Source organism: Echiichthys vipera, assembly GCF_963691815.1.
Source record: "Echiichthys vipera genome assembly, chromosome: 9".
Classification (NCBI taxonomy): Eukaryota; Metazoa; Chordata; class Actinopteri; order Perciformes; family Trachinidae; genus Echiichthys; species Echiichthys vipera.
Genome location: NC_139834.1, coordinates 12,702,223 through 12,727,063, shown reverse-complemented (window position 1 = coordinate 12,727,063; position 24,841 = coordinate 12,702,223). Strand labels below are relative to the sequence as shown.

The 24,841-nt window shown below is 42.9% G+C and overlaps 2 protein-coding genes across 2 annotated transcripts in view; one reads left to right on the top strand and one right to left on the bottom strand.

The window, feature by feature from the left end:
* LOC310951221 (ninjurin-1) overlaps positions 1–24,841 on the top strand; it is a gene marked incomplete at both ends in the record, with an annotated part of 249,679 nt that overhangs the window by 197,829 nt on the left and 27,009 nt on the right.
* LOC310951547 (serine/threonine-protein kinase WNK2) overlaps positions 1–24,841 on the bottom strand; it is a gene marked incomplete at its 5' end in the record, with an annotated part of 44,715 nt that overhangs the window by 3,157 nt on the left and 16,717 nt on the right. The window contains 26 exons of the mRNA XM_083919827.1: positions 953–1,051; positions 3,708–3,932; positions 4,107–4,333; positions 5,433–6,097; positions 6,296–6,369; positions 6,467–6,524; positions 6,963–7,750; positions 8,185–8,283; positions 8,507–8,549; positions 8,842–9,012; positions 9,470–9,586; positions 9,686–9,845; positions 10,822–10,865; positions 11,080–11,418; positions 11,658–12,089; positions 12,301–12,483; positions 13,003–13,041; positions 13,109–14,251; positions 14,893–15,816; positions 16,156–16,271; positions 16,356–16,632; positions 18,744–18,963; positions 19,429–19,517; positions 20,953–21,110; positions 21,202–21,422; positions 21,507–21,679. Coding sequence (XP_083775953.1) covers positions 953–1,051; positions 3,708–3,932; positions 4,107–4,333; positions 5,433–6,097; positions 6,296–6,369; positions 6,467–6,524; positions 6,963–7,750; positions 8,185–8,283; positions 8,507–8,549; positions 8,842–9,012; positions 9,470–9,586; positions 9,686–9,845; positions 10,822–10,865; positions 11,080–11,418; positions 11,658–12,089; positions 12,301–12,483; positions 13,003–13,041; positions 13,109–14,251; positions 14,893–15,816; positions 16,156–16,271; positions 16,356–16,632; positions 18,744–18,963; positions 19,429–19,517; positions 20,953–21,110; positions 21,202–21,422; positions 21,507–21,679 — 7,084 coding nt within the window. The remainder of the gene's footprint in view (positions 1–952; positions 1,052–3,707; positions 3,933–4,106; positions 4,334–5,432; positions 6,098–6,295; positions 6,370–6,466; positions 6,525–6,962; positions 7,751–8,184; positions 8,284–8,506; positions 8,550–8,841; positions 9,013–9,469; positions 9,587–9,685; positions 9,846–10,821; positions 10,866–11,079; positions 11,419–11,657; positions 12,090–12,300; positions 12,484–13,002; positions 13,042–13,108; positions 14,252–14,892; positions 15,817–16,155; positions 16,272–16,355; positions 16,633–18,743; positions 18,964–19,428; positions 19,518–20,952; positions 21,111–21,201; positions 21,423–21,506; positions 21,680–24,841) is intronic.

Below are 24,841 nucleotides of genomic sequence, written 5' to 3'. Positions count from 1 at the left end.
TGGAGACAATCTTGGAGTCGCACTTGATATCAAGAGGTACAGGAATTACTCTGAACCTGCATTACTGAACAATATTTTCAACTATCAGTTCAGAAAGCCACTGCTTTGATGAAGCAAAGCTTCTTATTTCAGCATAACAAAACAACAAATCAGAGTGCTGAAACAACCTAAATCTAAATGCCTACACAAGACACAACAGTCACCCTGTTGCTTTTCTGCAAAGAAAAGGTTGATTGTAATTGATAATATGTAGCTGTCAGTATCCATGTTCCAAATATATTTTCAAATGTATGCCACCCCATTTGCATTGGTTGAATTTGCATCTCTGTTAAACACAAGTAGATTGGTGGGTGTCTTCTTGGTACTATCACTGGGCGACACCAAAATCAGAACAATTTCAGTTCTACACAGTGGCTTTAACAAAATTCATATAATGGTGATAACCACCATTAGCTACCTACCTAAGTGCCACAAACAAGTGTGTACACCTGCATTAATTAAAATGTGTATCACAGGTGAAGGAGATTCCACCTAAGTCATAAGATAAAACACAAAAAATGTGACCTGCTTCATTGATTGCCTGAAGATGAAAAGGAAATATTTCTTGGCTGCACAAGCCCTTGATTCTAGTGGTCTGTGCCTTTGTAAACTAGACTAGAGTTGGTAGACATGAGTTCTGAATACCAACATCACATGTACATGTGAAGGATATCCTCTGGCATTCAGAAGAAAAATATCATACAGAAAACAAGCTTTGAGGTTATTGAGGGAGGGGGCGAGTGGTAGGAATAGACAATTGGTGATTTATGTCAGGCCTGTGAGGAGGGTGAAATAGAAGATCCACTATATTACAGATAAATAAAAACAATATTGGTTGATTGAAGAGAGAGGCAGGTTAAATAAAGACGAGATGGAAATGAGTGAGGGGAAATAGAAAAGAACAAATACAAACAGATGGACAGAGACACAGGTCCACTGAGGAATCTAGTGCGTGGTTTGCTACTAGATTTATAGGTGACTCTCTCTGACGTTTGGTGGTAAACCGTCCAGCCTGTAAAAATGAATATAAGAGGGAAGAAGAGAAGAAACAAGAGAGACACTTTGTAAAAGTGTACAGAGACTGGGACGAGAAACCCCCACCATCAAAACCACCAGCAAGGATACTAAGAAGAAGCGCATGATATATACAGGACGCCACTACATTATCTGGTGATTATTGAGAAACCTCAGGCAGAAATAATTACAACTGAAAATAGAGCATCAGCAATATCATGATTAGGAGAGCAGGGAAACGATTGGATATTGCAGTTGTATGGCTGATATTATTTGTCTATAAACTTCATAGCTTATTTAATGGGGTAAGATTAAAGTGCATTACAGGCTGTAGTAATTTGCACCTGTCCCCAAATGTGTCGTCATAGCATAAATAAAAAATACACTAGAATTTAACACTTAAATGTAGTAAAAAAGAAAAAGTCTACTGTTGAAAAAAAAAAAGTTTAATTATACATTGCATCTAAAAGGACTAAATAAATAATGTGTTAAACAATTATAATTACAGTTAATTTGAGTAAAACAAAATACATTTGAAAGAAAGAAATCAGCCAGCTACAAAAATATATTTTTTTTTTACTTAGATCCAACAAAATATTTTAAAACTAAAATCAAATAAAAACAAAGCTGGTGAGTTCTTGAGCATCTTAAATTGAGCTCAATTAAAACATTAGTATTTAGACTTATAGATGCGTACCACTTAATGTATTGAATATACAGTGCCTGTAGAAAGTTATCATACCCTTTTAAAACAGTCACTTTTTTGTTTTGCAGCCTGTAATGATAATACATCAAAATTATATTTTTTTTCCAGCGTTATTTACACATTTTGCTTACAACATTCAAGTGAATGATTTTTTTTTTTTAATTTCTGAAAACTAATAAAAACTAGAAAAGCAGGGTTGGAAAGGTGATGAGTCCCTTTAGAAAAAACATTCTAAACATTCTCAGGTATAACAAATCACCTTCCAAATCACACACCAAGTTAATTGGTCTCCACCTGACATCAACTGTGGTGTTTTTGATTACTTCAGAATAAAATCAGCAGTTCCTTGAGGAGTCCACTCTTAGCAGTGCATGGTTACACAAAGAATAATTCACCATGGTTGGAATGATGCTTTCAAAAGAACTCCGGGATAAAGTTGTTGATATGCACAAGTTAGGAGAATGATATAAAAGATTTAAAAGCCTTTAACTATCCCTCTGAGGACCGTTCAGAGTGTTGTCCAGAAGTGGAAGGCATATGGATCCATCCAGACCTTGCCTGGATCGGGCCGCCCCTCTGAACTGGATGACCGAGCCAGGAAAAGATTGATCAGTGAAGCTACCAAGAGGCCCGTGGTGACCTTGAGGGAGTTACAAGTCTAAATGGCAGAGGTTTGTTGATCTGTGCATGTGACAACAATTTCACATCTATGGCAGGGTGGCAAGAAAGAAGCCCCTTCTAAAAAAATGTCACATTGAGTCTCGTGAAAAAAACGAAACAAAAAAAATTCAAGATTCTGATGCCATACGGCAAAAGGTTATATGGTCAGATAAGACAAAAATTGAATATTTTCGGGCTCAACTCCAAGCGCTATATTCGGTGGAAACCAAACACAGCACACCATCCCTACAGTGAAGCATGGTGGTGGCAGCATTGTGTTGTGGGCTTGTTTCTCTTCAGCAGGGACTGGGCAGTTGGTCAGGATTGAAGGGGAAATGGATGCTGCCAAGTAAACCCAAATTCTTGGGGAAAACCTGCTGCCCTGTTAGACACGTGAAAATGGGCAGGTGGTTACGACCCAAAACACACCGCCATAAAAACAACACAGTGGCTTAAGAACAAAATGTGAATGTCCTAGAGTGACCCAGTCAGAGCCCTGACCTGAATCCTACAGAACATCTGTGGATGGACTTGAAGTGAGCAGTCCATCACCGCACACCACAGAATCTGACTGAACTCCAACAGTTTATAATAATAATATTTCCCACTCTAGGTGCACAAAGCTGGCTGAGACATATCCAAACAGACTGATGGCTGTCATTAAAGCAAAAGGCGCCTCCACAAAGTTTTAAATCTGGGGACTCATCACTTTTCCAACCCTGCTATCCTAGTTTTTCATTAATTTTCAGAAATTTTGAAAAAAACTATTTCACTTGAATGTTGTAAGGCAAAATGTGTAAACCACGCTGGAAAATATTTTTTTTTTTATGTATTATCATTACAGGCTGTAAAAAAAAGACAATAAAGACTATTTCAAAAGGGTATCATAACTTTATATAAGCACTGTACTATACTATATAGATGCTAGCCATCACTTAAGTAAATTCACAAATGTTCATGTTTACTTTATGGCTAAAATTTTATGTAGTATTTTAAATGCTCACACACACACACACACACACACACACACACACACACACACACACACACACACACACACACACACACACACACACACACACACACACACACACACACACACACACACACACACACACACACACACACACACACACACACACACACACACACACACACACACACACACACACACACACACACACACACACACACACACACACACACACACACAGGCAAAGTATAACACTTAGACTTACTATGATATCTTTCAGGCTAAAGACTACTTTTATCTATCTATAATGTGTACCTTGTCCAGGGCTAGCTTGGTGGGCCATTCCATCACCATGTAACCCAGCATAGATGTTGTCTGAGGAGAAAGAGCCCTTCAAGGAACATGGCTGCTGGGTGTGGACCTGCTCTGTGGCGGCACTGGGCTGACTGCTGGAGCTACAGCTGCCACTGGAGTGGGCAGAACCATCCGACACAATTGAACTTTTAGCCGGGGAGCTGGACGAACTGGCAGCACTCTCACCTTGGCGCAAAACAAAAAAGAAAGAAGCGTGAGTCTGTGAATCACTCACTCCAGTTTACTGAACTGACACCATTCCTGTGTTTTCCACTTGTGTGCTGCAGACTGAGAATGCTCTCCCATACACACAAACCATCTCATAAACCACTTATCACCTTGCCATCCAAACCCACACACCTTTCCTCTCTGCGGAGGTGTTAAGACTATTTTTGAGCTGCTGCACCATCGGATTGAGCAGTTTTCCAGCCTTTAGTTTGTGTTTGCTGGCCCTGCGCCTGCGGCCACTTGGGGGTGCAGCATGAAGTAAGCCAACGTTGGGGGGCAGTGTTTTGCCCAGCTCTGTGTACAGATGCTCAATCTCACTCCTCTGGAACGCCTGCAGCTCAGAGATCTCCTTCATGTGTCTAGTGAGACAGTAAAGGGAGAGAACAGACAGAAATTAACTGGCTGCTAGTCAATTTCTTCATCTTTTTTCCCACTTGTCTTTTTCAAGTATTCCTACTCTGTAGCTTGCTGTCATGATACCTGCATCAAGGAACATCCACCCTTATGCATGTGGCGGATTACTAAGTCAAAAACCCCTCCATGTCTTTTAGAAACAAATTGAAGAAACTTAACTGACAAACATAGACTTCTGAGCATTTTTTGGGCTTCAACATGATCATTTGTTACTGAAAATACTGACAAAAATAAAAAAAAAACACTCACCAACACTAAAGCTTTTGAATAGCTCTGTGCACAGGAAAACAAAGTATTGTGATGTAAAAAACATGTGTGCCTTTAGTTAACGGTTATTAAGATCACTGTAGTGTTGAACATTTGCGACTGGCCGCCAAAAATAACAGTCAAATCATTGAGTGGCATACTGTATTTGGATGCATCATGTTATCCAGATTTCACCTTAACTGTTGCCAACAATGAATGCCATAATTTTAGCATTGGCTCTCTGCTTGTTGATAATTGGATATTTTACCAAGTTACTAACACATTTTTTCATGATGTTAAAAAACATTATTTTTTTCTATATTTCTCTGATACTAGTGCAGATAAAAGCTGCTACTTGCAGCCTTAAGTCATGGTTCAGTAATTTCAAGTTGTGTGACAGTGCTACAAAATGTTTCCTTAAATATACAGCGCAGCAACGCAGATTTGTTCTCTAAACAAGCTTGTGAAAAGTGAACGCTTGAAAGTTCATGTTACAGCTGCAACCGACAGTATGACTGAGTTTGATGTTTTTAAATGAAGCGGTAAAGCATACTTATTTTTTATAACCTGGTTATATGATATCTGCTAAATAATTAACAATACTGGGAGAGGCCACGCCTCCTTCGCCAAAGGTGTTATGACTACAAGGCAGACATGACCATTAACCGTGATTACATGTATCTATTGCCAGTTGTCTGCCAATGTTGACTAGTTGCAGAGGGGCATACCTACACATACAGACTATGCAACACATTTGTGTAGCTGTGTGGGTGAATCCATGTGTGCAAGTAACTTTACTTTTCTCTCAGCTTCTGCAGTTCTTTCCTCATATCTGCATCCTCAAACTCGGAGTCATTGTCACTGCTAATGTAGGATGAGTGGGCATGTCCTGCAGGAGGCGAGGGAGTATGACCGTTCATTGCCACAGGCTGTCGGCTTGGTGAATCAGAGCTCTGCTCACTTTTGCTCCGACCAGAGCGGCGCAGGAAGGCCACTGCCCTCTTCATGAGGTCGCTTCCACTGTGCTCAGACAGGGCATGAGCTGGGGGAGCGGGGTGGGCTGGAGGAAGGGCTATGCTGCTGCTGTCCTCATCTGCTGAGTCAGAGTAGAGGCGAGACGAGTGGTGGTAGCTGTGATGGGTCGGAGTGTCGATCGTCTGGGCACGAGGGATATGTTGTGGGGTGACATCAGAGCTGGAAGTGGGTGTGACTTGGTAGAAGTTTGGTGGGGCAGAGTAACGGTTACTACTGTGGGGTTTGGATGTTCCAGCATTGTCATGATCAGCTGTAGCGGTCACTGAAGATCTGCCCATAGCCACACAGTCCTTCTCTTTCCTTCGTGGGCCCTGGGTCTGGCTATGAGACCCTCCCGAACCACTAGATGGTGCTGGGGAACTGTAAGTGCTGCAGCTCGTCTTGCTTTTCTCTAAGAGAAAAATGACATCCGGTGGCGTGGGGATGATCTGGAAGAAAGAGAAGCCCATGTTCATAACAAAATTAGGGTCCATAAACATAATCAACTAATGCGATGTCTAAGCAACAAACTGGACCCAGGAGGACAAAAATGGCATAAGTCATGTCCTTAATATAATTCCATTTGGCAAAATGACATTTATACTGAGCAGATGTGCTCTTTAAGGATTGTGAAAGTAGATTCTTACTTGAAAACGGCTTTTGAGGCTATATGAATTGGAGCTGTCGATCACATCTCTTTTGTTTGAAACCCTGTTAGTGGCTGAAGGACAAGGAAGAAGGTTTTTCAAAACAAATTATTCTCAAACATTCATGCAGTCATAATGTGATATGGACATTACGTAAACAATGTTACCTACCTGCCACTGCAGAGTCACTTAGTGCACCCACACTATCTGTGCGCTCAGGAATCTGAGGCTAACAGAGAAAAGGAGAAAGGTGTATGTGTGGGAGGTTGCAATCATTTGAATAATCACAAGTGTTAAATAGCTACATGTGCTAAATCAGTGTAGTAAGGAGAGCCATTATCCTTTCCTAACCTTAGTTTTGTCTGAATGAGTCAGACCCTGATTCATTTTTGGTAGCGTGCATGCACACAAAGAACCACACACACAAAATGAAGCTGCCAGAGAAAGAGATCACGATGAATTATGGTGCCGACAGCAGTAATTTTGTTACCCTGACCCGCTTTCTTAACACAGTATTAGTCTTGCTCTTTACAGCCAATAGTCAAATCAATGACACAGACCAGGGAAACGATTCATTGATGCTGCCATTAACTTAGCTCCTAACCAATGTCTGAAAGCTCAGATCATACACACACACACACACATATACACACACAGTGTATTTTACCAGCGGCTCCCCTTTCTTCTTTGTAAGTGCTCCCTCGTTGCTCTGGTCATCTGAGACTGGAGGTGCATTAACTCCCTCTGTACCGGAGACCTGAGGGTCAGATGCAGTGTTGGAGGCCTGGGAGGGAACATGCTCCTGGTACAACAGGTTTCTCAGCTTCTCATCCAAAGTCTTGATGGTGCGGTCTGCAAACTCCAGCCTGCGTGGTCCCTCACTGTCCGATTCTCCTGGACCCCCACTCAATGGCTGCTGGTGGCTTGATGACTGGGCATTCTGATGTGCTGGACTCTGAGGCTGGGAGGTCACTGTGCCAGGCTGCATGGGTGTGGCATAGGGTTGCTGCAGGACCACAGACTGATGGGAGGCCAGCTGAGGGGGTAGCTCTCCAGTAGGACTGGCCTTCTGATTGGGCTGATTGGTTTGAGAAGAGGTCAAACCACTAGCTACTCCTCTATCAATGGTGTTAACATCCAGAGAGACAGGTGGCACAATAGCACAGCATGGAATGTCCGTTACCATAGAGACAGCAGAGATGCAAGGCTCTTCCACAGGAAGGGAGTTGCAATGGCTGGCCCCAGCAGCAGCAAGGGCATGTTTAGTTACACAGGACTGAGGCTGCTGGATTCGGGTTTTGTTAATGTTTTGGTTTTGAGGTTGCACTGAGGTCTGAGCTGCAGGGGGCAAAGAGGAGGAGGACAGGCTTTGGGAGGATATAGATGTGACTGGGGTAGTCACTGCAGTTGTGTTGCTGTTGGGCCTGACTGATGATGAGGCAGACTTTTCACATTCTGAAGAAATAAAAACATCAGAGTTAATTAGGAGTAGAACAGATTGGGAGTTAAACAGCCAAGGCTGTGAAGAAGAGACGCTGGGTCCTGTGGGTGCTACATTGTTTCATCACTGCTTGTCTTCCCCCATCAGGTTCTGTCAGCTGGAGTATAAATCCTGCCCTTCATATTTGCCTAGAACCACTGCAGAAGTACTCTTATATAACTGACTCCAACGGACAAACCACACAGAAGCACACACTGGTGCATGCGCAGCGTCTTCACTATCAAGAACAGCAAGTAAGACACAAACGATTCAGTTTATTTTACAGAAAATATACCCCTAGCAGGTAAGGCAGCTGCTCATATTCATATCAAATAATTTCATGTAGTAAGTAGTAAAGGACACGAAGGAAGCATTAATGATGCTCTGCCATTCGGAGCACGCAGCATACCCTGGGCTGTAGAAGTGCAAGATGTAGTCTTCTCCTTGTCCAACACAGGCGTCTCAGCCACAGGGCAGATGATAAACCAGCGCTTGCCAGTGTGGAGGACTGTCAAGGATAGAGAGAAAGAAAAACTCATAAAACAACATCTACTATAAAAAAAAATTCTGGAGAAGTGCTAAAGGTTCTGAAAGAAGAAAAAGCAGAAAAAAATGGGAGAATACACACAGATTTCATAAAATAATCCTCATTCCATTGTTATAATATAATGGGCCTCTTAAAAATGCCGATGTTCAGGGAGGCAGCTGAGTTTAAAGCCTCAAAGTCTTACCATTTTGCTGGTACACCAGCTGTGGTGTGCTGGGTGTGGAAACCTTCAATCCCTAAAGAAAAGGTAGGATTACTTCACAGATTTGATGCATGTGTATCAATTAAATGGGAATTCAAAAAGGTTTCCTCAACTAGCCAAAGAGCAAAACCTCAAAAACAAATTCAGTTGGATCAAAATGTCACAGTGAGAAAGGTATTTTTGGTCGCTCTTAGTGGCAGCCTTAAATGCAAAGTCATCTTGAGTTTGCCATCAGGATGCTTTATCTACTGTAAGGCACAGGGTCAGAGACAGATTGCGCCATCACAACTATTAACGGTTTACAGTTACTTTCTTACCTCTGTTCCCAGAGTGCTAGCCCCCTCACTTTGTTTGGGACTGCATTCCTGGTCAGAGTTCCTCTCAGCCTCGGTGTCCTCACTCAGCATGTCCTCAGCCTTGTCCACAATGTCCTTCAGTTGCTCGATGAACACTTCTTTTTCTAGAGGCAGGATGAAGTCATTCTCCACCTGAGGGACACGATGGAGAAAATAGGAAACATTAAAAGTGTTAGCTTAATAAACAATGCTTAAAATAAAGCTGTGCCAGGAACAACAGATGTCTACAATGTTTCCCCCTCCTCAACATGCTTGAAGAGTAAACAAAATTATCAAAATTTCCATACAGATGAACCTGCTTTAGTAAGCTTCATAAGTAGGAGTTTGCCTTTGGAACACCTATATTATACAAGATAAATCGGTGGAGCAGTTATGCCATGTATATTCATCGGTCTAGAAATATGAGCCCAAAATGAATTGGTTGGGATTGGAGGAGAGAAAGAGAAAGACAGAGTTTTGCTGCATTGCAGTTTAGAACAGCAACACAGGGAGTTTCAGAGTTCTGAGCCATAAGAAAGCATCTCAGGTATCTTATAGAACACTACAAAAACATTTGCATCAGTTGGAAGTGACTTTGTCTACTACATACCATGTATGTGGCAATCTCTTCCGGTGCATCTCCATCCAGATCAAACTTGAAAGTGACCATTTTGTGGTTATGAGTTTCCAACTGACATTCTACCATCTTATCGCCAGTGTTGCACACCTGCATAAAGAGCAGAAACAATAAATACATTGTCTACTATTACATTTTTTTTAGCTTAATGAAAAATCTTCCTTTTTGGAGTATATTTTAGTTACCCACATTGAGCATGTTGAGCTTTGGCCTGCTTATCTTCTCTTGCCGAGAACGAGTGCGCGTGGACCTGCGATGGTGTTTGCGGACTTTGCCTTCGCCTTTACCTCCATGTGTCCCCTCATAACCATCGCTCATCTCCTTCCCTGACGTGGCATCAGAGTTGACACTGGTTTTGGTGAGGAAAGGCAGGTGCATCAATGTAAGTATGTATTCCTTTATTCATGAATACCGAACAAACAGCTCTACATTAAGGTGTTAAAGTTGAGGTGTGTGTGTTAAATAAAAAGGAATTATAATCTTCTGGCGCAGGAGACAGAAATCATGTAGTGACAATAGAAAAAGACTAATAGTCTTTACCTCCCTTCCTCGATATGGAGCTTAGTGAAAAGGTTTTGAAAGTTTATCACTGCTCTGGAATGGCTGCAGGATTTGGCAAAAGTCTGAATTATCAACCATGGGTGACGCTAAACTCCTCATGAGTTTAAAGGGGATATAGATTTGTAGGGGATTGGCTATCTGATATCCATTATGAAGGAACAATTCAACTTTGAAATTGCAAGGTTTAAGCTGCTACTTTTCACAATGATATGAAACATCGTTAGATGCTTTAAGAGTGTTCATAAGCGTGGACTCTGATTTTACAGACGTTTGTTTTTAGCTGGAAAGCTGTCCTTTGGTCCACATACCACCAGAGAAAGTTAGCATAGAAGGCTGTCAGCTAGTTCCACATTACACAACAAATAAAACAGTATAAGAAATAGGACCTTTTTATTCATCATTTGGGAGGAATGGTAGAACGCCCCAAATGTTTTCTTAAGGCAAAAAACATATGTGCCTCAGGGAGTGTAAAAAAACAAACAAATGACAAAGTCAATGCTTTTGATACTGTTTTTAGACAATAGAGCCTTCTTAAAGTCAGATGTGAGGAGGAAGAAAAAACTGTTGAAGACCATATGCATTATGCCAACATGCATGTCACTGCTTATTGGGCAGAATGTTGTTCTAGAGATAACTGTCCCTTTGACAGCACCTGAGAGCCGTCTGACATTACTCTCAGCCCATGTGCATTTCTTAAAATTCTTCACTGACTGAATTCTATCACTGAGACCTGCAAAGATGGTTGAGGGTAAAGAAGTTTGTACCTGTCATAGCTTTGTCCTCCAGGGTGTTTCTCTGCAGTCTGATCCTACAGACAAATACAGAAACAAACAACCAGAGAGAATAGAAGACAGTAACATTTATCAGGTATTTTATTTTAATTACATTTCTGAGGGTGACTTGAGAGGAAATACAGTGATACTACATGTGAGTTCACTGGTATATCTGTAAAGCTAGATGAGCAGAGAAAAAAATGAGAAATGAGAAAAAAGAAATTGTGAAAGTGAGTTATATCTTCATACCTCTGTGGTGGTCTCTGTTGGACCCTGACCTGCAGCTCCGGTGAGACCACTGAGCTGCTTCTGCTGAGTCAGACTGGAACTGGCAGACCCAGATGACACACTCTGAGAGTCAGAGGGCTGCAGCACAGGAATCTGGCTCTGAACCTGACTCTGGGCCTGCAGGGCCAGCTGGCATGGGATCTTGTTATCCAGCTGGGCAGCAGTGGTGACTGTGCCGAAGTCTAACCCATTCTGCAGAGATGAGGAGAAGACTGCTGGTTGGGTGAGCTGACCAGACTGCACCGACTGAGCAGTGGGGACAAGCTCAGGATGGCTGACTTGGGCCTGGTGGGGAATCTGCTGTAAAAGACAAACAAACACCTAATTATCTTGTAAGTTATTCAAACTGTTTTCAGCTATTTTTTTCATCTGCATTATTCAAATAAGCTGTTACAAATGTTTTTTATTCTTGAGTCAAAGAACAGCACAGTACACTGACCCTAAAAACCCAAAACATTTTTGGGATGCAAACAAAGGTCATAATCAAAGGTTCCAGTTCACACCCTCTTGGTAAACATCGACACTGCCATTATAATTACCTGTATCAGAGGCTGAGTGCTGCCATTTGTGGGAGCGTGTGTGTTCTGGCACGGGGCAGTGTGTGTGTGTATAGGGTGGATGGTTTGTTTTGATATAAATGCAGGCTGTGAATGATAAGCTTCAGATCTAATACATTGCTGCAAAACAGCGGTGGGCTGGTGCTGTGGTGATGTGGGTCCCACCTTACCCAGCATGGGTGAGGACGAAGGTATGAGGGACACTGGGATGGGTGAAACTAATGCATGTTCAATGTGCAGAGGCGAAAGGGGGGAAACAGAGGGGGTCACAGGGAGAGTCTGTCCAGGAGAAAGGAAGATGTGATTAAGAGAAGAGGAGGTTGAAGGGTGAGGGGCAGTGCAGGAGTGAGGGAGGGAGGATTCACAGTCAGTCACAGCTGTCATCACCTGGATTGTGGGATACTGTGAAGGAAACTGAAGGGAAGAAAAATAAGGAAGAAACAGAGGAAAATCAAATATTCGAGAGAACAAAGATCAAACATGGGAGGATGATGCATCAAGATAACTTCTAAGTTTATATTGTTATTGGTCTGTATAAGCCAAGGTAGAAAAAACTGCTGAGTCATGCAATTACTGGGTATTAACCATGTAAGAGCTTTGTGAAATCTGTAGGAACAGACAATACCTGGGATATATGTGTTGGTGGTAGAGAGTTTGAAATCTGCAGAGATTGGAGTTGAGGGTGGAGTGTACTCTGAGCTACTGACTGTTGAGGAGGCAGTACCTGGGCCGGTACACCTGAAGCTGACTGGCTGAGATTGTGTCCATCTTGTCCAAGCTGTGAAATGCTATGACCAGCAGGCATATTCTACAGAAGAACAAAAAGAGAAGGGAGAAGAAGTTCAATAATGGCAGAGATTCCAGTTTCAACTCTGTTTGGAAATCTGCATCTCCTGCTATTGAGCCAGATCAGAAGAGCTCACATTTTCCATCCTTTCCCTAAGCCTGGAATCAGTCTGAATCGGCTGCACATACTGGAGCACTGTGCACCACGGAGCATACCAGCCTGGGAGGGCTGGCGGATACAGCGACTAACCACTTTTAATGTTTTCATTACTGTTTCCTTCATCTCTCCATTTGCTGTTTTCTGATGGAAACCCCTGTTGGGCTGTTCATTTTTTAATTTACCTACTGTCCACTAACACAGTTGTTTCCAATTCAGCTGCACCAAATCAAAACCAGGCACCCTTATAGGAGTAGCAGTAGCTCCAAAAGTAATAACATTGCCATAAATAATAATGTTTACTTGTTTTTAAGTGTATTATTTTCTGTCCCTCCGATACTGAGTCCCTCAGTGACAAATTGTGTTGAGACAAAGGCGTTCTACCTGGTTCAGGAAAGCAGCGATGCAAAGATAGGGTTGAAACTGATGAAAAATGAAAACAGGGCGAGGTCAGAGGAGGGAAAACAAACAAAAATCAAAAATGGGGCACCATGTATGTCACCTTGCTACAATATACTGTATTTTGATTATTAACACTCACCTGTTGGGCTCCGTAGGTCTGTGGAGCAGCAGTCTGTGCAGACAGGTACTGGCTCTGAGCTGGAGCAGTCTGTTGCTGCAGCACACTGAGGGCAGAATGTGCATAGCTCTGAGAGGCAGCATCATGTAGACCAGCAGCAGGGTAACTCTGGTGTGTGGCTGCAACCTGCACAACTGGGGATGCTGTCGGCTGAAGCTGAGAAGCTGGGGTCTGAACCTGTTGGATAGTAGACTGGGATACATCCTGGCTCTGCTGTGGAACTGTTGTATGCATAGCTTTCTGACTGTGCTTCGGGATGTGTACTTGATGCTGACCAGGAGACTGAACACTTTGAGAAAGGTGGGTTGGCTGTTGTGAAATTTGTTGGTGTATGGTATGCACAGTTTCTTGGCTATGCTGTAGTTGAGGTTGAATATAAGCCTGCCCAGCATGTTGTGTAAGTTGTATATTGGACTGAGTATTTAGTTGGTGCTCTTGCTGAATGGGTATCTGTTGGCTGTAAAGTGCTGGTGCTGAAGAGCTCTGACCAGGCTGCTGACTTGGCAGTTTGACTGCGGCTTGGATGTGTTGCAGTGTGCTGGGAGCTTGTGTAGGATGACACTGGGCCATGGCTGCCATCGTTGGGGCTACAGATGCAAGAGGGTAGCTTTGTGCTGGCTGCTGTGCTGGCAGAGTTGTTGCTGCTGCAGCCGTCTGTTGCTGAACTGGAGCAGAATATCCTGATGCAGAGTGAGCCTGTTGTTGAGGTGGGGCCACGCAGTTCTGACAGGTTTGTTGGACTTTCAAAGGTGGTTGGTGGCCTGGTGCTTGGTAGCTCTGTGCAACATGCTGTGGGACAGCTGTGGAAATATTTGCTGCAACTTGGGTCTGCTGCACACTTTGAGGTGTGTGGCTAGCAACACTTACTACATGCTGGGTGTTGACTGAACATAGACTAGCTGGATCTGGTGCTGCAGCACTCTGTTGACCAGCATATGGAACAGCATGGTAACTGTGTCCAGGCTGGAGGTACGGCACTGGTGTGTGCACTGGTGTGCTAGAAGAAGGCAGGCCATGTAAAGATGGTTGATTCTGGTGACCTGCTGAACTGGCCTAAGGAAACAAAGGAGAGCAATTCAAATTAGACCCTCTTGGGAGTGAATTTTACCAGTCAAGGATACAGTTCCACAAAAGCTAATAAGTGTGCCAATTACTTTACAGGATGCAAGTATAATGAGAGGATGACGGATAAAAATAAGTTAATGAAACATCTGTTTCAACAATGAGCAGGCGGTGACAGGTGTGCGCTAAAATAAGGACACAATAGAGAAATGGTAGGAGAGACAGAGAGGAGGGAGAGCAGACAGCTGCCCAATCTCCTTCAATCAGAGGCCATCTATCCGAGGTAAGCTAAGGCTAAGTCAGTTGTAGCATTAGGCCAGTAAAGCAGAGAGGAAAAAGCCATTAATATCTAGGTCAGATATAGAAGGAATTGGTTAAGGTTAATCAGCAGGGAAATTTTGTATATTAGAGTTTGCGGCATTGTCTTACGGCAGGAGCAAGCTTTGATTTTTTTTAAGAGGACAGTCAGCTTTGCAGTCCTATGCAGGCAGCAAGACTCAGACAGGAGATCGGACCAACTCCATGCAGAATAATGCTGTACCTTCAGGCTAGGAGAAATCAGTTAAGCAGGTGTTGGCCCCATATTGGAAACCAAAGCAACTTGTCTGCTAATGTGACCTAAAGTGACCTACCACTCCCACAGCAGCCTTGTTAACGTGTTGCTCACTGGCACAGAATTTATCCTTGCAGTCCTGAATGTGTTCTCGATCCCCAACCAAACTACCACTCAGGAGATGAGTCTTTAGGCTGCCATCTCCATCGCTGCGGGTAGGCCTTTGGGCAGCTGACGTGTGCAGCAGAGAAGCTTGACTGGCTGTGGTGTGACATGGTTTTGCTTTGCGGCTGATTATATTGAACAGGGACTGCTGCAGCATAGAGAAATCTGAACCACTATCACTCAAACCTTTCAGACGTCCATAACCAGTGGTGGTCATTGTTCCACCACAGGATGGGTTTTGTCTTAAGACACATGGACAGTGGTGTGTTGGTATGGCAACAGAAGGACGACGATGGCTCCCTTCTCGCGACCTTAGGAGAAGCAAAGAGAGGCAGGCCTGGCACACCTGGCCTCGATGCATTCCAAAATGGTGATTGTGTTGAGAGGTAAGACTCAGGAGACTACTTAGGTCAGAGTGTCTACGTCCACTTGGCACAGGCACTGTTAAGTTCTCACTGGTGGCTTCTGGTGAATGTCTGATGCTGGTGTCACTACAGCGGCGATGCTCAGAGGATGAAGAGACAGGGACGACCTGCAATACTGGTAGAGCACTCTGGGAGGGGAGCCCATCCTTAGCCTTTGAGTGAATTTCAGGGGGGCAGAGGTTCAGCTGGTTCTCCGATACTGTGGGGGTGGGACTGATTGATCTCTGCGAATGAATGAGGGCATGGAGTGGAGAAATGTGGTCTGCCCTGTGAGTTTCAATAACAGGGGCACTTCCTCTCCGTGTTGCAGCTCCCAAACGAGTCCTTAGGTCTGGGCTCAGTGTTGCCCTCCATATTTCACCCTTTTCACAGGAGTGAGGTCGATCTGTTAGAAAAGGGCTACTGCTCTGCCACTGATTGAGGAGCAACCCAAAAGCAAACACATGTTACTCAAAAAAAGAACAGATAATGGCCAAAAACAAAAAATGAAAATATGATGAGATGAGATGAACAAACTTGCTCGCAACAAATTAATGTACGTATGAATGTATGAATGTATGAGAAACGTGCAATACAAATGTACAGAAATGTGTCAACTGTGCAGATGAACATTGTTTCTAGGTGTGTGGATAAAGTACCTGGGCTCAGTTCCAAGGCCAAGTGAGCAATGACTGCTTTCGGAGAGTGTGCTTGTATTTTATAATACATGAATGTACATGGTCCACCTGGATGTGTATGCTCCTGTTACAAACCTGCTGTGTTGCCATAGTAATAGGCTCCAGCAGGGACTGGTAGAGGACACTCTGCTGGCTGCTGTGGGAATCGGAGTAAACAGTGGAGCCCATGCCACTATCAAGTGTGCTGTCTGCTGCAGAGACACAAAAATCATACACTCATAAAAAAGTCAAAGATTAAGCTCATGTGTTTCAGAGTGGAGAACAGAATATCTTACATGTCACTGAGGTGGCACTGGCTGGTAGGTTTCGCAGCCTCTTGTGCTGGTCAGCCTCTAGCTCTTCTGGTTCCAGCAAAGGCTGTCCAACATGTGCAACCCCAGTAGAGATGCCCTGAGATGCTGTCATCTGGACCTTGTGCCCCCCTTCCCCTTGTTCCACTGCAACTGCAGCAGACACTGTTCTCTCTCTTCTCCATTTGATCAGTGCCACACGGTCCCTGATCGACTTTCCCACAGTCTTAGCATCACTCTCATGGAAGAAGCCAGACTCCACCTGACAAAGAGAAGGGAAGAGCATGACTTCCAGGATATTTTTAGCATGGAGCATGTGAGTGGAGCGAGAGCACATTGTGTGAGGGAGAGAGAAAGAGCAAGAAAAGGAAGGGATAGAAAATCTATTTCAAAAGGGATCAGAGCAGCCGAGAATCATTCCTTTTGTCAGCAGCTTGGTTCATTGTTCACAACAGAACTGTCTGGACGATTACATCTGCAAATAAAGGTGAAGATAGTGCAAAGAACAGACATTATACATGCCAAAAAAAATCAATTTTTAAGAGAACACAACATAAAGCCATGTGTAAAGCAGTACAAAATATCCACAAATGCTAGACAAGCTATGCTGTGAATATTAAATATAAACCATGTTCATTCATCTAATAGTGAGATAAAAGTACAGCATGCATGGTATAAAATTATTATTCATAAAATCCATTGCTCTTTTGTATTTAGAAGACCTTAGGAATCAATTGGTACCATGTTGAGCTAGCTTGTCGGGAAAGGGGCTAACTATGCCCAACAACTGACATGGCCATTTTCAAAGGGGTCCCATGAACTCTCACATTAAGCCCGAAGAGTGTACTTTATTATGCACCAGGTTAGTGGGTTGAGTTCCTTGTACAATTTACAGCATTAGTTCTCAGGAAATTTCTTTCCTATTCAAGCAAAATTGGTTTTATAACTGAAATATCCCTAATCGAATTGTTATTGAATCAAATTGGAAAACAAATCGAATTGTGTCTTGTGACACAAAGTTTAATCTATTTAGGAACTCAGTGGAGATACCCAGCCCTATATAAAATGTCATTGAAAACACAAAGTTGTAAACACAGTTTTATTAGGAATCATAAGCACACAAGCCAGAATGATCCAGATCCATCAATTGAGACAAATCACATCTCTCATGTTGCCTGTCCATAGAGAAATGACACATAGAATAGATGAGGAGCTGTTTGTCATCCGAGGATGGTGGCTATACAATCTCATTGTGCTGTTGGTCCACATGTCTGCTCTCATGCCCAAGGCGATTGTTACAGAGAGGCCTTCTATTTTTCCCCCAGCATGACAGCCTGGTCAAGGCCATAACAGCACAGATAAATGGAGGGAGAGAGAGCAGAAAAGAAAGAGGGGAAGAGATGTGTGGGAGAGAGAGCAACAATGAAAAGGAAGACATTTATTGAAACAAGAGGCAGGAAAAGACAAGGCTGGGAAAGCAGCTGACACTCCACACTGCGAAAACTGCTTTCTTGCACTCCTTACATACGATGTACACACTTGTACTGTAGACATCCTTGTGCAATATCTGCTAACACATTGCAGATGCTCCTCAGACCTGATGTAATAGATGGGCCTAAAATAAATCTGTTTCAAAGCAAGTTTGTTTTGGGCCATTTTGAATAGTCCCACCAAAAGGAAAATCCAGAAAAAAAGTATCCTCTTTTTAAATGTCTCATTGAAGACTTGATCTCTCTAGCATTTCTGATAGTGTGTATTCATTTATTTGTTCCCCACCAAAACATGGCTGTGAAAGATCAAGCCTGACAGGGGCCGTTTATATTCTCCATCTGAAATAGAATGTGTTAACTCAATCTCTCTTAATCCCACATCCCAATAAATAATTTCATGGTGCTGCAGAAAAGTTAGATGAATGATATAAAGGCTTGAGGTTGGTATTAGCATTGCTCACACACAGAAATCTTCTTCTGAGCCAGGTTTTTAATGCAGTCCCTGTGGGTGCCTTATCTGATGGTTTTCGCTGGAGAAAACCATGTAAACAAAAAGGAACAAAAACAAAACTGCAATCACTGTATTCCTGGAAGAACAGTTATCACTGACAATCTGCATTTGAGTGCATTCCCCAATGATGAGATATGAGTATAATGCCAGCAGCTACAACACCAAACTAGAAAGACAAGCAAAGCATGACAAACTACATAACTAGGATGGGTTAAAACCATCTTTAAATTTGAAAAGGTCTCACCATGTCTAGATGTTTTTATTTTTTAAAACAAAGAAGTACATTGGTCCCAGTATTCCAAATGCAGATTTATCTCCAAATATTTAACATGTATCAATATGTTGTATTGATGCCTTCAATTATTCACTCACCATCTCTTGTGCCACAACCTCAGGGACCTCCTTTTCCAGGTCAAACGTGAACTCGATGGCTCCGCTCTCCTTGTACTTCCCTTTTAACTTCTTGTGGTCCTCTACCCACAGTTTCAGGGCTATTGAATCTTTTTCCCCATGATCCTCCTCAGCTAGCTCCACCCTTACTCCTGTGTCCTCAGCAAAGAAAGCATGGTTCAACAGGTCCTTGATGGTATACCTGGGAGTAGGAACACCAAAGCTCAAGACTCAGGCACAAAGGTGTATTACAGACACTACTGCCACTTAAATGTAATGTACAGTGTTTGCAGACATAGTTAGTATCAATATGGTTAGCTGGGGAACTTTCATTTTGGTATGTTGTGAGTGTCAGGACATCTTGGCACAGTAACTGCATCATACATGGAGCCACTGAAGTCACACACTGAACCCAATCATGCTTCAATAAAAAAAAGCCACTGGAAGCTAATTAAGGGTTATTTTCCCCTCTGTACTCAAACTCATTATGTAAGAGAAATGGAAAGACATCCTGCAGATATGGTGGTAAAATGCAGTGCTGCTGAGAGCCCAACTGTCAGCACCACAGCAATAAAGCGGGGGAGTTGAGACAAGCCATGAAAGATTAGAGGGCACCTTGTGTGCCCTATTGGCTGGACACCGGACAATGATTGGCACAGTCACTCACCTTTCTTCTTTCTTTTGGCAAATACACTCCCCAATAATCTCCTTGATTTCAGGATCCATGACCTTGTTGTAGCTAGCTGGCTTCACCCCCTGAGGAAATGGAAATATAAACAAAATGCTGAGATCACGCCATGAAAGGATACTGTGTTAATTAAAAAAAATGACAAAGGGAAACAAGGAAAGAGAACACCGGGATGTCTTTGTGATACTCAGACACTCACATTCAGTAGGCTTGTCAACCTTGACACAGCACGGCAGCTGCGTTCAGCTTGATCCATGTCAGTTGCAATGGATTACGAAAAGCATAAAAGCATTCTAAGACCTTTCAAACAAGTGCAGCATATTCAACTTCTATTTATCAGAGAGCTCAGTATGTTCACCAAGTTATACCTTAACACACAACATCCATCTCAATTACTGGGCACAACCCTGCTGAGTTTGTTGATTGGCGCCTGTTCTGATTTGCACACGTTAGAGCACTGTTAAAGATACCTTATCAGTTACCTTAAAACTCAGCATGCATGTGGACGAAAGTCCAAAACACATAGAAAAATCTACATTTAGAAAAATCTACATTTTACAAAAATAGCACAACAATAGTATTCGTGTGGACTAGGCCCAAGTTAAAAATTACAATGTATGTATGTATGTATGGTAGATGTATGTCTACCAATTATGCAGCTGTATGATGTATATGCCTAGGGAGTAGTATAAAGCAACCAGGGTTTCTCTTTGATCAATCTCCTATTAATATCCTGCAGTAGTCCCTGCAGGGCACTCTAACATGCATACAGTAACAATGCAGAGAACAGTATCTAGAGACAGTTGCACTGATGCTGCTCAGCCATTTATATGGGCTTTATGAGGCCTTCTCTTCTGTAACAGCAGGTGAAAGAGTCATGTCTCAGATTCCCACACTGCCTCAAGCCTCGAGCGTGGAAAATCAATACTCTTCATCAAATCAGGAAGACCAGTATGCCTTTAGACACTCTAATCTTAAAACAGTTTGCAGTATGTTTTGCTCGCAGAACCACTCATTGAAATAGAATGGAATAAAGCCTATAGGCCTTTTCTAAAAAACAAAAGGAGATTTGGACACCCTCTGTGACTCCATATGGCTCATTAGATTATTCACCAAAGAAACAGAGCAGAGCAGATCTTGCATTTCTGCAATTAAAAACTCCCTGGGCTTATTATGAAGCAGCTTAAACATCCCTGACATAATTTTGGCCTATTTCAGGTTCACCAAGCATGACCCTGGGTTATTACAAAATGTGTGCTACAAAGGAGGGGCTTTTTTTGCCTACAATTTTATACTTTAGAGTTACACTGTATCTATGGCCAAGGGAATGAGGAGAATATTTCTGACTGTTATTATTTGACATTTATTATTAATAAATGTTTTATTTCTGTATAATAGCACATTATTATTATTATTATTATTAATATTTCAAAGCTGTTTACAACGTAATAGTTCGCCCATCTTCTGAAACAAACCGGAAAAATGTACAGTATCTGGACTCACACTAGTGACTTTGCGGTATATCTGTGCAGCATTCTGGCACTCTGAGTAGGGGTATTCCGAGGTGGCCATCTCTAGCATACACATGCCAAAGGCGTACACATCCACAGCCTCATCATAGTGTTCCTCATACATCTCTGGAGCCATGAACTCTGGGGTGCCTGAAGAGAGAAGAGTGCCCAGTCTGTATGACATTTACTTATTTACTGTGAGCACCATTGATCTGCCAAGTTACAGTTCAAAGTATCCTACCTATGACGCTCTTTGCAAAGGAAGCCGCCTTGAGAGTTGCCAGCCCTAAATCCCCTATTTTGACTGAGCCTGTAGGTCCTGTTATAAATATGTTGTCACATTTGAGGTCCCTATGGATGATGGGAGGGGTCCTGGTGTGGAGAAAGTGAAGGCCTTTCAGGATCTGTCTGCACCAGCTCCTCAACACCTTTGGCTTCATTACCTTGAAACGCTTCAGATAGCTGTAGGAAGGAAAGGGAAACACATTATTTGACAATCGTATGAAAATCATACTATATTTGCAGCAAAACATAGGCAGTACTCACGTTTTTAGCGTTCCTGACGTCATGAGCTCAGTTACTAAAACAATGCACTTCTTCCCTTTCAGGGGTGACTCCCAAAAGTCATAGAAACGGACAATGTTAGGATGTTGAAGACCCTTCAACATCTCTGCCTCCTCCTTAAAGCGCTGACGTTCCACTTTTGACAGCTTTCGATCCTAGAGGAAAGATGACAGAGGCAGCAGAAAGAAATAATGACTATGAAGCACTAATGATAAGATATGTATTATAACATATCTGCTTCACAGGAACTACCAGATGGAAGAGGCCGTCACCTTGGAGGCACAATTTAAATTCACGCATCTGAGTGAGAGGAAGGTTAGTGTCAGTCTTTGAGCCGTATACACATCTCTAATTCGACCATATGCATCAAAGTTGATAACAACCAGTAGTTTGTTTGTTTGGGAAGAATCCAGATCAGTGGCTAGGCAGTAAAAAGATTCAGCCTAAATATTGTGCATGTGTGTGATATTTAAAGCATTTTTAATGAGATGTGACCTCTCACTTTAATTTGTCCAGAAACACAGAGGCTGTGGAAGGAAACATTAGACAGGAGTGACTGGGAGGAAAATGAACCCACATTAACATGGTCACACCCACTACACACTGCAGCTAAAGGTTACGTGCCATCAATCTTTTTCTCCATCCTCTTCCTTCACTTGCTTACTCGCATGCTCGCTTACTCATCCTCCACTAGCTCTTGCTCCTTTACCCCCACCCCCATATCTGCAATCCGTCTCTGCAACCCTAACACCAACCACTCCCTTCTCCATAACCAAAGACCCCCCACACACACACGCATACAGAAACACATCTCGGTTAGCGCTCCGTCTCAATCCCTTCCCTCTCCAGTTGTCTTTAAGGCTGACCCCAGTATGAGAGCACCGTGCTCTAGGTAGTGCCAAAGGGTTATTTTCTGCGATTTGCCTTTTTTTCCTTTTTTTTCCACAGCAGTGACTTACGTAACAAACACGCAGATACACTCAGCACTGAGCATGGACTGGAAGAAGGACCCCACCCCTCACAGAGACGGACGACACCGACGGTGGCATGCGATGAACACAACCTAGCAAGATCTAATCTATTTAATTATTCAACCACAGTGAACTCCCTGCCAGATGAAACTGCAGAGCAAATATGAAATCAGCCCCAATAACATACAAAATTAACAATCAAGCAATATGTACTAAGATGCAATGTGATAAGGAGTGAAGTGATATGATGATAAAGCAGGGTTTGTGTGTGTGAATGTGGCATATAAGGTTGTGCGTGGGGGGTGGGGATTTTCACTGCACTCTTCTAAAGTCCCATGAATAATTCAGTTCTGCAGAGAACCTTTTTCTACTGAGGCGAGCTAAGCAATAGAGGGCTGGGCGGCCCAAGTTGAGCTGGGTGATCCCCAAGTGGTCTTTGCTGAACAAGAGCAGCACATGGACAGAAGTTTACCTGAACCATAGGTCAAAAAGGAGGAAAGAGGCAGACAGCTCAAAGAAAATTTAACCCTTGAGCACTGCAGCTTTCCTCCCCCCCGGGGACACTCCTCTTTTCTCCTCATGTTAGTGTTTTATCCTTCTTGCTCCCCCTCCTCTCATCATCTGTGCTCATCTTTCAGAAATCCTGCTTCTATTCCTAAATATCCCCGTTACCTCACTCACTCACTCACTCACTCACTCACTCACTCACTCACTCACTCACTCACTCACTCACTCACTCACTCACTCACTCACTCACTCACTCACTCACTCACTCACTCACTCACTCACTCACTCACTCACTCACTCACTCACTCACTCACTCACTCACTCACTCACTCACTCACTCACTCACTCACTCACTCACTCACTCACTCACTCACTCACTCACTCACTCACTCACTCACTCACTCACTCACTCACTCACTCACTCACTCACTCACTCACTCACTCACTCACTCACTCACTCACTCACTCACTCACTCACTCACTCACTCACTCACTCACTCACTCACTCACTCACTCACTCACTCACTCACTCACTCACTCACTCACTCACTCACTCACTCACTCACTCACTCACTCACTCACTCACTCACTCACTCACTCACTCACTCACTCACTCACTCACTCACTCACTCACTCACTCACTCACTCACTCACTCACTCACTCACTCACTCACTCACTCACTCACTCACTCACTCACTCACTCACTCACTCACTCACTCACTCACTCACTCACTCACTCACTCACTCACTCACTCACTCACTCACTCACTCACTCACTCACTCACTCACTCACTCACTCACTCACTCACTCACTCACTCACTCACTCACTCACTCACTCACTCACTCACTCACGTTTTGCCTTTGGCAGACATTTGGGCTTCTTCTGCATAATTCAGAGGCCACATGTAGATAGGTGTTGCACAGCATGGCGTGATAAACTGACAGATACATATGCACACTGAGACACTAGAAGAATGTCACTTCAAGACACACATACCAGACAAAGGATATCACAATAAGCATCTGTATGTGGGATTTCTAATTGCTTTATAGTTACTGTGAGGGATGTGATCTTTTAACAAGTTTGACTTAAATTACATTTGAAATCGAAACGGCGCTGCAAACAAATCTAGTGTTTGTGTGAATCTAAGTTTTTAGACAATTGTCAAGCCTGTACTGTACATGTCATGGCTAAAAAAAAGTGTGTGTGGAGCTGCCTAGGCGAGGTTAACACACGCACACACACACACAGAAAAACCTACCAAGCAACAGGGACAGAAAAATAGATTGTGGCAGTAGCAGGAAGCAATCTGTAAAGCTGTGCTCGACCCTGCTGCCACACACTACATCCGTGTTCTCCAACTCTTGTAGCTCATACAGCTACACAGACATATCACACCAGGTAACAGATTAAAAATTAGTCCTGGAAACTTTGCAGGCTAATGTACCATGAAATTGATTGAAAAACTATGTGTTCAAATCAAGTTCCAAGCATAATGTCACATGTTGTTTACACCTTTATTGTGGAGAGATGGCTCTCAGTTCATCTACTTTACATGAGGATCCAAAGATAGATGCAATAATGCATAACATTTCAAGTTACAGGAGCTAATTGGTTTTATATAAAATACTCTAGCTGTTTCCCTGTCCTGTCCATGGGTTGAGCATGGTAAAAACACTACCTTAGTTTGGAGTTTGAATAACACGAAGGCCATCTATGACACAGAATGTATGGTATGCGCTGGTAAATGGTATCACTCCATGTGCCTTGCAATACCAGCAAAGTTGACATGTATTGTTAGTTTTTTTTTAATTGCTTTGACGCAGTAGTCGACTC